A 14,342-nucleotide genomic window follows, 5' to 3' on the forward strand; every position below is an offset into this window, starting at 1 on the left:
TGAATGGAAATGAGTAAAAACAGCAACCACTGATGTTAACCTACCATTGCATCATATTTTGCTTAAGTAAACTCTAAATACTTTAAACGCTGATTAGGTGAGAAATAAAAAAGACAACACAGGGATATTTATCTGCTCTAGCTGGTGTGAATGTCCTCAGAAATGTGAACTGGGATACACCAGTCTGAAGTGGGTTTGTATGTTTTTTCCTGTACAATCCAGGCGTTTGGTACAGAAGGGAGAAGAGGACAGGTTACAGAAAGGCAACATACCTGTGACTCACAGAGCAAATAAGAGAATGTAAACACTCAGTGACTCGTTTAATTAATCTATAAACTCAGCTTAATTAAATTATGTGTATGCTCTCTTTATATAATACTATGTGATGACGCACATGCCGACCATATTACGTTATGGTTGGCTTACAACAACGTGATGTGTGACAAATACAAGGTAAAAACCAAGACTCTTTAACCCTACACTAAAAGGGATGTTGGTCTGTAGTGAGGTGGGGACATTTTGCTGGGATGGTTTGGGTTTGAAGTTTTGTTGATGTTAGAAACCTTTCTTTACCACTATCAAAACATTTTGGAGGAATAATGTTCCATTCATCCAGCAGAGTTTCAGAGACTTTCAGAATCAGTACCAATGTGTGTTCGGGCTATTCTTGCAGCAGGTAGTGGCCAAACAAGAAGTGCTGATACTCTATCAAGACTTTACCTTGGTTTTTATTTCATTTTAAAATTGTGTTGAAGACAATTCCTAAGCCATAATGCTTTTGTGAAACCACTACAAACCTTTAAGTCCACCTTTATGTCAGATATTTTGTTTTTGTTTTACTATCAGGAAAAGAGGGGAAAATGTTGTTTACCACAACATTTACAGCTCTCCTTTTTTCATGGTCTGATCACCACCTTTGAGATTCACATTCACACACGTACACACACATACACTTCTCTCTCTCTCTCTCTCTCTCCCTCTCTCCCTCTCTCTCTCTATGAGCTGTTGCTATAGAGACACTAATAAAATTGTTAAACCCACTGAGATGTTTTTCCTTGCTCTGGTTTGAGTGACAAGAGCTGCTGACAGAACACGCATACCATTGGCCGCTGAGCAAGGCACTAAAGCTAGTGTCATGTTTTTTTCGTCATAATAAACAATTACAAAAGAAGAATGCACAACTGTACAGCAGCTGATGGTGCACAACAACTGTCAACCACAGTGGAAAGATCCATATCTACAGAAAAGGCTACCATGGTGATTTACTATAATAGGCTTCATTTTATTTCTGTGGGAATGGGTGGGATCATTGTGGTTTTGCCAAAGAATGAACAAGGAAGAAAGAGGCTCTGCGTTCTAGTTTACAATTACCTATGCTCATGCATGTGTCTGGTACTGACATCTACATGCAAGTGCAATACTGTACACGAGAGATGAGATTTCATGGCATAATAGTTTAATTTAAACTCTAATTAATTTGAATTCATGTGTAATTATAAGTCGACTGAAAACAAAATGAAATGAAAGTAATCTAAAACTGAACTAAAGAACCCATGGCCTGGTGGGGATTGAATCAGGATTTTTAGAAAGGGACAAACATAAAGTAAAAGTGCTGACAGGCAAAGTGAGAAAATGCATGTAAAATAGCACATAACAGCAGTATGTTCTCTGTGACCACAGTCATAGAGCACAAACTGCACCCCTTTATAACCTCTGATCATTATCATTATACTGGTGCTTTCTTTACATGAAACATGCTTATAATGTATGGTCCTAATTGCATGCGCTCTTAAAAATGAGAAGATTATCTAAGAGACCCACTCAAGTCAGATTGAGAGCAGGCAATCTGCGAGACACAAGTGTTCATCAATTTATGCGTTGTGAGTAGTGGAGGCTGACAAGCAGATGGTTTATCAATTCCAGTAGAGTGGGCTGATCAATAGACACCAGACATGAGGACTGGAACTGGAACGTTATGTTTCAGCCTGATCAGTTGAGGCACCAGATGAACCAAATGTGTTGTTCAAAAGCTTGCCAGGCATCAGAGGTTAAGATCAAATTAACCTGCCTGCCACGTAGCAGTGCAGCTTCTGGGAATACATTAAGAGATTTCTGGCTCCTTAATCATATGTGCAGACATTTTTAAGACAAACCAAACCCACTGTAAGCCAGTGAGCCAGATTTGACTTTTTAAAACCACTGATGTATGATTCTTGTGTAAAAAAAAAAAAAAAAAAAAAAGTGTTTACAGGGGAGCTGACTGTATTCTGAAAGTGATGTTTTAATAAACAAACTTACTTTGACTTCTTCTTGTAGTTTTCCAAATCGAACTGTGCCACTGAGAATCCTGCTGATGAATCTCTGCTTTTCCTGCTGAAGAGATGATGCCTAGGGAGGCAGACAGGGAAGATGGCGGGTTACTGAGCTAAAAAAGGAACACAGAGGGAGGGTTAAACGCACAATTGGATAAAGGAAGTGAGGGATTATGGGAGAATTGGATAAAGGAAATGAATGAAAGAAGTCAAACTGTTGCCAATTTACAGAAATCCTGTGCAGCCAAATGGGTGAGGCACAAAAGCTGTCTATCTTCAGGACAGTATAACCAATCTGCATACTTGTACTAGGTTGGACATGGATGGATAAGAAAATACTCACTCGTTACCTACTAAGTACCTGTGTGAATCAAGATTTCATAAAAAGTCAAAGTCAGCTAAGGCTCCCCCATGCCAGTCATTCTCAGATTATAACTGTTTGGTCATGACTCTTTAGAACTCCAAAAACACAAAAAGTAGTCCATGAGTCTTCTTTAACTCTGCAATAATCATAGCGCTTTATAGGCAACTATGTATAAATTTTAAAGAAAAACATGTTTTCAGCATTTAAAAACATTTCTACTGCTTACATAACATACATAATAAAAATACTTAAAAAAAAACAGATAATATATATAATACCAGAGGTGGAAAATCAGACAGTTCGGTTCCTGTACGCCTTACATTCTTTTTGGTCTGATTTATACAATTGCTTTGACTGAAAAAACCTTTACGTTATCTTCTCTGTGCTGAAGATACCTTGTTTGAGTAATGAAAGTATACAACAGAGATATACACAGAGATATGCATACATGTGAGGATCATTTTAACAATAGACGACTGGAAAACTGCTGCCTGTCTGTTGGGTCACAATTTTGGGCAAAAAATATGGAAACATGGATCCATCCTGTCTTGTATCAAAAACAAGGTGCCAGTGGTGGTGGTGCTATAATGGTCTGGGGGATATTTTCTTGACACACTTTGGGTTCCTCAGTACATCACTGGGCATCATTTAAATTCCGCACCCTGCCCGAGTATTGTCGCTGACCATGTTCATCATCTCTTTATGACCACACTGTACCCATGTTCTCATGACTGCTTCCAGCAGAATAATGCATCATGTCACAAAGTTCTAATAATCTCAAACTGTTTTTTTTTAACATGACATTGAATCGAATGCACACTTTTGTCACCTAGCATCAGGGGCACCTCCAAAATTTTTTCATAGGGGTGGCCATATGGGGGCCACTAAAAATATTGGGCTGGTACTCCAAAAACAGAATTTCCAGTTTTATTACACTGTTATCAAATACAGGCTACTTGAAAAATATGGCAAAAAAGAGAGAAAGAATAGTAATATACGGCTAGTTATTTTCTGCCATTAAATTTGCTATCTCTGAAAATAGGTGCATATGAAAACCAAATAAGGTTTTGGACTCATTAATAATTCAGTTTTAATTGATTGATTGATTGACTGATTGTCTGGAAGTCCTAACCATCATTTTAATGATTCTCAGCAGAGCTGAGGAGAAGCAGCTTAAGATTCTTTCTCCCACAATGGAGTTCTGGGAGCAAACTTGTTCAGGAAATACAAATAAGCATTAGATAATGTCAGAGTGTGAATGGTTGCCTGTCTATGTTGGCCCTGAGATGTACCAGTGATCTATTCAGGGACTGGCCCCAGGTTTTCTGCAACCTTATTACAATATTACCAACATACGACAGTCTTGCCAGGGAGGGCCACTGGGGGGAGCAGCAAATTTTGAGGGGTGGCCAGTCTGATTTGCATCTGCCAGCAGTTTTTGGGTGCCTATTAGCTTTTCTGTGACTATTTTTAAAATCCAAAATCCTACCTGCCTCCAGACCTGTTGCAACCCTTATGAAATGCCTTTACACCTTAACTACTGAATTTTGTTGTCATTTTGGATCAACTGTCTGTAAACAGCAACCTAAGTTGGCATTACTACAAACAGCTTAATTAGTAAGTGAATGAATTGATACTTAATATTCAGTATATTTAGACCTTTTTTTTATCAAAGGAAAGTTTCAAGACCCTCATGTTTGTGCATCTATTCAGTGTCACATGTGGTACAAAATCTTTTTACAGTAGCATCAGTAGTACCATGTGTAATAGTCGGTCTCTCTCCTGGGAAATGTGTTCTGCCACAGAAATGACAGCTCCCAGGTAGTGCCGTGTCTTTTCCTCCTTCAACACACACTCTTCCTTTTGTTGCTTCAACATACTCATTCTTCTTTCAGCCTTCCTAATCGATGGAAAGATAGGCAAGTGAGGAAAGGAATTGATTAAAGAGTATTAAAAGAGGACCAAAAACACAGAAAAGAGAGAAAGAGAAAGTATGGAGGCACGAAAATGGAGTGCGAAAGGGAGGTTTGGTGAAAACATGGTAAAGAAAAAGGAGCAGGGGTTAAGAAAAGGGAAAGCAGCAGATGGAAGGGTTGAATAAGAAGAAGGACAATAGGTTAGCTGGATGATACTTGAGATCATGCCATCTGCACAAGGTGGGGGGAAATGTTGGTTATTAAACACCTTTTGACAAACTTCACACTTCATATTGAAAGAGTTCACATTAATCTCAGCACAAATCTACTGGGAAACGAAGGCTCCAGACCAGAACATATTTAAGTCCAGCTGCAATCCCTTGCAATCCCTACAGTTGGAAAAATAACCTAATCTACAGTAAACTGTCTAGTGCTTTCTTTTTTTTATTTAGGTACATACTTCAGCTTATGTCAAGAAAAATAAGATCACAGAAAAGCACTACAGCTTTTTATAATTTTCTTTTCTGTACATTTCAGAGTTTTTTTTAATGAGATAAGTGATTATCCCCCACCCTAAAAAAAGTGATGCAAGACCTTATCTATCTCTCTGCTGGCTTTTCCTACAAGCTGGGAAGAAAGCACTAAATTGAATTTCACATCTAGTTAAGCTTAAGCAACTAAACAGATGACACTTTATTCTGGGTGGATAGGTTCAAGTTGGGCAAAACTGTGGTAATACTGTAATTATACTAGGTCTCAAAACATTAGACAAACAGGACAAAAGAATGAATCACCAGCTGCAATGTTGGACAGAAATCTAGAAAAGGAAAAAAGAAATGATAATAATTAAATTAATAAAGTAATTATATGAAAATAGAAAGTTCTCCTGTCTCCCATCAGACGAGCTTGTTGGCACTGATCCTCACATAGGATATGAACCACATTTTCCCATATGAAAGTCATGTGCATAACACTTACTAAGTGGACTTCTTCCATATTACTTTATATAGGTTAGATTTTTTTATTAAAAAAAGTCTTAATACAGAGTTCAGTGGATGTGCAGGAGTGTAGCACATTATCAGACTGCTTAAATTTCAAGTTGGAGTTTTTTTTAATGATACCAAAAGCAAGCTGTCCCAATTATAAACAATAAATAGTTTACATTGATTTTACTCTTGCTACACATCCATGTACCAGTTTTCATGGCAGTTTTTTTCTCAACATATCCAGATGCTGCATATTTTTTGCACAAAAGCATTTTAATATATTGAAAATGGAATTGGTTCCACATGCTGTTATAGTAATCATAACATTCTTTTGTTTTAATGGCTCAAGCAATGCTGAAAACCTTCCAAGAACTGTGTCTCAATGCTGTGTACCAGGTTTCATGTATGTGATAACAGCAAACAAAGAACACTGGATATTTACTACCTGTTGGCTTGCCTGGAGAGCTCCAGCTCAGCCTCCATTGCTCTTGTTTTTGCAGTTAGCTGGGCTTTGTCCAGAGCTAGAATCCTGTTCTCCTCCTGGAGGTTAGACACTCTCAGAAGCAGTTTGTCAGTTTCACCCTTACTTCTGCTCTCATGCTGCTCCAGTTGTCTGAGAGTGAAGAGAAGAGTTCATAGAATCACAACGCATGTCACAATCTGCAATTAAAGCTCCAAAATATAGCCTACTGATATTTGTTTTAAATGTAATAGTCCTGTTATTTAATGCTTATGCAATTTATTTTTGATTCACTTGTGTAAACATGAGTTTTATTTTAAGTCCCAGGGGCTATGATGATACGTAACACTGACCACGTACATTTATTCATTAAATCCCATTTGACTTTTCTATTGCACTTAAAACTGCAGTGCTTCAGGTGCTACTCTTGTTGTAGTTCTTGTTTTGCTCTACTTCTCTATGCTACAAATCAACTGAAATAATAATAAACAAAGCTTTCTCCACACCCTTACCCAACATAGAGCAAGAATGGTCAGTGCTTGTGAATATAAATTGTTCAGTCTACAGCTTCTTGTTTTCTCTTTGAAATAACAAAGCAGCTTTAATACTTAAGTATTCAGTTTTGTTTAATAACGTGAGATTAGAAGGGTACCTTCTCAGTTTTCCAGCAATGCTGCAGTGTTCGTCCCAGGTGACTGCATCCTTTAGGCGGGCCTGCAGAACTTGAAGCTCCTTCTTATTTTTCTGCACCTCCCTCCTGCTTTCTTCCAGGTCCCCTTCCAAGCGCTGGTTTTCCACTTCTAATAACATCAGTTTCTTAGACACTTTTGCCACTAAAGAAACAAGAAAGAGACAAGAAAAAAAGAGAGTATTAAACAGAAGAAAATGAATAAAAAGGAAAATAAAAAAACGAAATAGGGAAGCGAGCCCAGTAAATGTACATTAGGCTAAATGTTTACGGTGCCTTTAGTGCTAAAAAATGTATTTTCATGTTTTCTCCTTGTATGTCACTTGAGTCTTTTTGAGTAATCTTTTCCAGATTCACAGTGCTGAATTTAACATGTTTACAAAAAAGGCCATGAAATTGCGAGTGTGTACGTTTTTAAGTTGCATATTCTTGAGGTGGGGCTCACCCGAAATGGAAAATGAAGATTTGTTAACGTTGTGAAAGACTTTTAAACAATGATCTTTCCCTGTGTTTAACAATGGGCCTTTGTGTTTCTTTGTTGGCTAGATCACGGGGCCAACAGAAATGAAAGTATGTATTATGAAACCAAAAAAAATATGGAAAAAACCTAAGGTATCACCCAGTAGGTGAAAACAACTCAAAATGAAGTTTAATGGTATCCTATTTATACAAATGTGTTGAGCATCAACACGTATGATTACTACTCAATAAATCAGCGGTCCCCAACCTTTTTTGCGCCATGGACCGGTTTGTGCCCGACAATATTTTCACGGACCAGCCTTTAAGGTGTCGCGGATAAATACAACAAAATAAAACTAGTACTGGTACCGAAAAAAAGAAGATTTATTCATAACACACGTGAAAAGACCCAGGAAAACCGAGTTAACGAAAAAAACGATAACAAAATAACCCTGAAAACCGATAAAAACCCTGAAAACCATACATTTCACACCCGAGTCTCAACTCTCGCGGACCGGTACCAAATGACTCACGGACCGGTACCGGTCCGTGGCCCGGGGGTTGGGGACCGCTGGGCTAGATCAAAGAGCAAACAAAAATGAAAGTTTGCATTATATAACGGAGTCCAAAAAGCAACGTCTACTGGGTTAACGTTCTAATCTACGACCTTCAAAGGGACACGGCCAACACCAAAAGTAGACATTTAGACTTTTTCTGTATATTCTGTGTTATATTCTGTATTTCCTTGTTTATCCCTATCAAAAAAGGCCTAAAAACATCTTTTTTAAAAACAAAAAAACAGCCGTAATTCTGAAATTCATGCATCATTTTAAAGATTTTAGTGTGAGACTTGTTTCTCTTGTAAATGCTTCTGGAAGAATTTATTTAATCTTTTTACTTTTTTATGTCTTTCGGTGTTTCAGAAAATACCTTCAGTGTTATGTCTGCTGTGAGTGGCCTTGGCCTCAGCATGCTGCGCCTCGAGTTGATTGATGAGAACCTGGTTCTCTTGCAAAACCAGAACGGCCTGTTGTTGAATTTGATGACTGCAGAGAGAAAGAAAGCAGGAGAGTGAGAGATTATGTCAATGCTAAATCAGCACATCAACAAAAACCTGCTAATTTAACACACAGTAATTATCAGACACAAAAATACTATAAATAGTTTTGCTACATGCTATATTAACCTTTACAGAGATTAAGCTATCATTCCAAGAAAAAAATCTTACATAAATTCTGTAATCCTTTTAAGATAAAATATACTTTTCTACTCCTGCAAGTTAGTCTTTCTAAGAAGAAACATATTAACAACTTGTATATTAAATTCTTGCAACTGATGAGTCTACTGAATACAAATAAATGAGTTAATATGATTGCCTACAAGTGTTGGCCTTTAAATGAATTGGACATCTAGTATCATGAAGTATTTATACTTTGCGCAAGAGCACTTGAAATAAAGACTAAGTCTATACGTATACAAATGTACATCGACATGTATGCCTAGTACTTAAGAAATCCCTTATATATTAGATTGAGATACATGAAGAGGTTAACAACTCTAAAATCCCTGCTAGTTTACATAAAGCCAGTGCAATTATCTAACTTCTCAGAGTTAGTTCCAGTCAGTGTCAGCAGCATTATATGCTCGAATGATTATAAAAGACAGAATAGCAGCAGCAGAAGCGTACCAAAGGAAACAAAGGTTTAGCTTCTTTCATTTTCTTAATTGCATCTATAATGTTTAGCAATGGATGCAAAAAAAGACATTTAATTTTCATTACAAGATCAGAAGAATGAATGATGACGGCAAATCAAGCTCATACAGTGCTGAAACAACCCACATACAAAAAGCCGTGCATTTTTTCTTACCAGTCTTTCTGATTGACCGCTCCGGTCTTGGTAATTTCATCATGGAGTTTCTCATTTTCTTTAATGACTTCCTCTAATTGAACATGCAACTTTTTCATGTTTTCCTGCACCAGACAAACACACAAAGACCAACGATTTCAAGGGCATAAAGAAAAACACAAAATAACTGCATCTTCTGCTCTATTACCACCTCTAAGCCAATGCTTAAAGGTCCCCCTAGGGAGATACCATCCTTCACTGAGACTTTGCCTGAGCACACCAGCTGTCCTGTTAGTGTTATACCCACTAAGTCTGGTTTCACCTCCCCCTGTGAAACTGTTCCAAGTCCTTTTATGCTGGAACTGGATCGCCTCAGGTCACAGAAACCTGCTCATTCGCAACCTCATGCAGCATGTTAAACAGAATGCTTTTTACTTGTAAAAATTAGGTTTTATTACAATATTTACATTTTTACAACATGTGTATTAACATACAGCCACTACTCTCTCTTAAATGATGGCTTTCATTTATTCAAAACTGTATGTATAAACATTTGTAAGTATCATAAATGCAGAAGAGTCTACACACTGTGTTGTTAATCAGTATCAGAAATACTTCATTAATCCCGAAGGAAGGATGTATTATATAGCTACCTTTAAAAGACCCAAATATTTATTAAAAAGACAATAATTACCATTAGAACAAAATATGATTTTATTTTGACTGCTGTTGTTTGCATGACTAAATGTTTACCTCATCTAATAAGATCCTGGGAGCACCTTGACTAATGCATTCTGTCTATTGAGTTTACTGCAGGTTTTCAACCCATGAACCACATAAATACAAGTTGGCACATCAAATAGTACTTAACAGCCCCCACCTCTGAAATAACCTCACCAATTCTCCAAAAAGAAAATATGAAAGATGATTCATTAAAACTCACACAAATTTAGATGAAACACTTTACCTCAGTGGTTTGCAGAATGGCATCTTTCTCATTCATCCTGTCTTCATAAGCCAGCAGTAGAGGAGATAAATACTTCATGTCAACCTACAAAAAACGGACAAAGAGAAATAGTTTAAACTAGACACAACATCAGTGCCATGAATCTTTTGCCTTGCTAGAGATTACGCCGCATAGGAAAAGTTTGTTTTCAATCAAACAGTGACAGTGGATTGATAATACCTGTTGCAAATGGGCTTTATGATCTTGTTAGGGTGGACAAATACTGGACAATGTGGCATTCCGATATACTCATTTAAGAGAAAATGCCCAGTCTCTTACCTGTGCAAATTTTAGTAAGCTTTGGGTGTGACTAACCATGCTACCAGACCAACTGTCAGTGGACTGAAAATCTGCGATTTCACATTTTTCTTCAATTTCATGGGATGCTGAAAAAATCATCCATATTAATCGATTGACCAGTCAATTTATTTTACGAAATGACTTGCCTATTAGATTAGCCAGCGACACTATATGTATTGATTAGTGACATCAGATTATTAACTTGCTAAAAGGTCAGCCTACAGTCAAGCCATAAATGTACTGTACTGTTATATATTCATACTTACCAGCCATGGAGGAGGAGACCCCGTGTTTAGTAAACCACTGACTTTGGAGTGCTAGATGAGTAAGGAGTGACATAGAAAGAAAGAAAATAATTGGGCTTTTATCCCATCACTACAGTTTAGTCCTTCACATAGATAAGTTGAATATATCAAAACGGGCCAATAGAGTGTTGGAATCTAGTGTAGCATCAATAACTACACAAGATCTGAAAGAATTTATCTCACAGCCTGACTAAGAGCTAAGCTGCTCCACTAGAGGGATGGAACACCATTCTTCAAAAGATATTCATTTATGTGGTGTTTTAAAGATGGACCTGTTTCCATGAAGCTCCAAAATTTAATTTAGGTGTTCATTTGGCTCATACACATCAAATCATTGAGTGTTACCTCATGCCCTTTGAATGGTGGCAATGTCTTGCTGGAAGAGCATTCATCAGGAAGGACATGTTATAGGATAAAGATAATCAATCAGAGGAACTTTGTATTGATCTGTACTGATCCTATGGACTCTAAACTTACCAGCAAAATGCCTCCTACAGCAAAAAAGAGGAGACCCACTAAGGGTTTGCAATAGATAATTTAATATGGAAGCAGATCCTTTTAACTGAACCAATTAAACTGATTATGACTCATCCAATCTCTTATAACTGTATTACTTCACTGTAAAATGCATTTTCCTTTATCTCTTTCTTTCCAGCCACACTTCACTTGTTAGTAATGAGCCTTTGCAGAGACACGCAGCCACAGAGGCAGTGATGAGAGCAGGAGATCCCCTGGTGTGAAAACACAGCATGAGGTAGTCATGATTAAAACCAAAGGCTGGCTTTCTCCTGCAGCGTTAAACCTACAATAATGTGGACAGACTGTACCGGAGAGACTGCCACAGACAGTAACAAAAAACTCTTTTGGTTCAACAAATCAGATGGAAGGACTGAGAAAAATAAAACCTTACTTCACTCAGCAGGGCTTTGGATCAAAGGTGGATGTGTATCTTAAAAGCTCAGTTATGAAGCTTTGAAAATAAAGAGATGTACTGCCATGAGATTCACTACAGAATCTAAGAAAATGAGTCTAAGGGGAGACAGTTATTAAGAGCAGATGAAGATAATACAGGAGAACACATATACCTGATTTAAATTAAATTTGGTAAGGTAGGAGTGAGACAGACTGACTTTTTTTCTCTGTACAACTCCCTAATAGGAACAGCTGTTCGTAACTGAGCTGATTGGTAATATTCGCAATACAATTTTTCAAATTTCTTTCAAGCAAGCCCTGAGGTTGCATGGCATCTTATTCGTGAAAAGTTTAAACTGACCCATATATTTTTTTTAGAAATACCTATAGTTCATTAAATCTCAATTAGCCCCTTGTCCTTCACTGAAGGACAAGGGGGCTCTTGTCATATTAATGTCTTGAGCTTGTTATACCTCTTCTTTGGACAGTGGTCTGAACCGCGCCTGGTAGTGGCTCAGCTCCACATTCAGACGGTGAACTGTCAGTTTGAGGGCATCGTTTTCATCAACCAGCTCCTGAGCATGTTGCCTCAAATTCTGCAGCTCTGCTTGGCTGCCTGCAAACAAAGCATATCAGGTTACAAATAATTTTCCAGATTAATAAGTAGTTTTAAGCCAGTTTCCACATGCTAAAGCATTGAATCAAAGCAAAAAATGTGAAATGTGAGGGCTTGATGCTTTACAAAATCAGAACAATAATTTGCATCTTTCAGAAAAAGGCTTGAGTGACTAACAAAACTATGCAACACTACAATGCAACACAGCCCATTCAGGTCATTCCTCAACATGGGTTTTGACTCTACAGTACATGTGGTCTGCCTAAAGATCAGCAAAGTGCTTTCATGTTTCTTTTCATTACTCCCTCTTCTTCTCTTCATGCTGAGGACATGCTGTGGAGTCCAATGATCAGTACTATTTCTACCCTTAGCACTATCTCCAGCTCCCTCTTTTCATACTTCTAAATTCCTCCATCCGCTGTAACTCTCTGCTTACTTTTCCTTTCTGCCTCATTTACATCTGTTTTACTTCTACTGTTACTCCTACATACTTTCCCTACTTCCCTTCATTCATTTTCTCCACATTGTTCCTCTGTACAGTATCTCTCCAGCGGTTCCTCTACTCTACCTGCAGAGGACCTCTGGTTTGAGAAGGCTTGGCTGTCATTGATCTCCCGTTCCAGGCGCTGCAGTCTCTCCTCTAGTAGCTTTTCTTTGTCTACCATCCTTGTGTTCTTTTCCCGACGGTCCCTCACTACCTTCTTCCGCAGTTCACTGTATGTATTGCTGGGTTCTGGAGGAAGCTCACGGAGGTCTTTGGGGCTTTTGGCTTGGCTTGCTTGCCTGGGGTGATCAGCAGTTAAAATGGCTGGTGTTGCTGAAACAGGCAAGAAAAATACTTTTTAAAAATAGAATAAAATGTATAAATGAAAAGAAAGTATGTACTGTATTGAAAATGCCATTTTAGTGTTGCTTTTTGTTACAGCAGAGATAGAAAACATGGACACAAACAGACAAATCCTAAAACATGACTACAAGAGTTATGTTACTATCATTTAAGTCTGTGTATCCAGGCAGCAGGCAGCTTGTTGTAACCATTTAAAAAAAATACATTTCTCATTTAAGGTGGGAAATCTTGTCACATGAATAAAAAACAACAAAACATCAATGTCATGCAGAGAATGATGCAGAAAAGAAATAGTACTTTTAGACTTTTACTTTTACTTTTCGGCATGTTGCATTTCACCTCGAGTTCTGCTGAAGCCATTTATCAGAACACAATGTGCACTGATGACCACAAATAGCATTATAGAACATTATCTACAATACTATGCTAAATATATATACATAAAATGCATGGAACTTAAAATATCTCATTGTTAACATGTTCATTTCACCTGCCCAATTGAATTTTTTGTTTTTACTCTAATATTTTTGTTTTTTTTACAGTTAACATTAACATGTTAACTTACAGATATTGGAATGCCTTCACCCTTTATGGGGTGGATTACAGGACATGAAGGGAAAGGCAAACAGTGGGGTGACCCGTTAATGCTTAATATACATACGTTTATTTATTTTTTATTTAAAAAATCTATAGGTAAAAATGACAAGCAGACACACAACAGGGTACTTTAGTATTTACACCTACTTGGAACATCATCTTTCCAATTTTCAAGAGTCTTCCTCACAGACATTTTCTTCTCTTTGGGTTCTAGAGATTGGCCACTGGTCTCCTCAGTGAAATCTGTGTGATGTGAACAAATTCATTAAACGAATTCAAAACCAAGAGGAGTGCTGATTTCTAAGGGTTTTATTATAGTAAAATTCCATTTTACCACAATCAGCCAATGGTTATGTAAAAGTGTAATTTCTGCAAAGCCTGAAAGTGTTACCTTGCGAATCAGACAGATATTATGTCTGCACTTTAGTTATTAAGGTAGGAGCATTTTAGGAACAGACAGAACATTTTAATTTACCACCACCAAAAGCCTGAGGGTAGCACTGCTAATAACAATTATAACAAGGCTTTCCATTTAGCTCTAATGATATGAGGTTACCTTATGGCTGTTATGAAACTAAATGTCAGTTGAATAAGAGCTGTACTTTTCTGCCATAGAGTCAAGAGTGTGGTGTAGCAGTAATTTTGCTATGTGATGGAGAAGATTTTAATATCAGGTTACATTCCTTTATTTGTTTTACTAGTGCTTTTCATAGAAAAGTCTCCAAAA

At 37.4% G+C, this 14,342-nt stretch overlaps 1 protein-coding gene across 8 annotated transcripts in view; it reads right to left on the minus strand.

Moving 5' to 3' along the window:
- cep89 (centrosomal protein 89) overlaps window positions 1–14,342 on the minus strand; it is a 55,481-nt gene that overhangs the window by 35,419 nt on the left and 5,720 nt on the right. For 7 of the 8 annotated variants that reach the window (XM_005447720.4, XM_005447724.4, XM_025907987.1 and 4 more), the window contains exons 6-16: window positions 13,763–13,858; window positions 12,740–12,988; window positions 12,029–12,171; window positions 10,605–10,655; window positions 10,000–10,083; window positions 9,054–9,157; window positions 8,116–8,231; window positions 6,691–6,871; window positions 6,024–6,191; window positions 4,435–4,576; window positions 2,299–2,388 (exon numbers count right to left, since the gene is read on the minus strand). In XM_005447720.4, coding sequence (XP_005447777.1) covers window positions 2,299–2,388; window positions 4,435–4,576; window positions 6,024–6,191; window positions 6,691–6,871; window positions 8,116–8,231; window positions 9,054–9,157; window positions 10,000–10,083; window positions 10,605–10,655; window positions 12,029–12,171; window positions 12,740–12,988; window positions 13,763–13,858 — 1,424 coding nt within the window. Of the gene's footprint in view, window positions 1–2,039; window positions 2,091–2,298; window positions 2,389–4,434; window positions 4,577–6,023; window positions 6,192–6,690; window positions 6,872–8,115; window positions 8,232–9,053; window positions 9,158–9,999; window positions 10,084–10,604; window positions 10,656–12,028; window positions 12,172–12,739; window positions 12,989–13,762; window positions 13,859–14,342 lie in introns of those variants that run through there. The other variant, XM_025907990.1, reaches the window with a different exon arrangement.

The sequence above is a fragment of the Oreochromis niloticus genome, linkage group LG1 (genome assembly GCF_001858045.2).
Source record: "Oreochromis niloticus isolate F11D_XX linkage group LG1, O_niloticus_UMD_NMBU, whole genome shotgun sequence".
Taxonomy (NCBI): Eukaryota; Metazoa; Chordata; class Actinopteri; order Cichliformes; family Cichlidae; genus Oreochromis; species Oreochromis niloticus.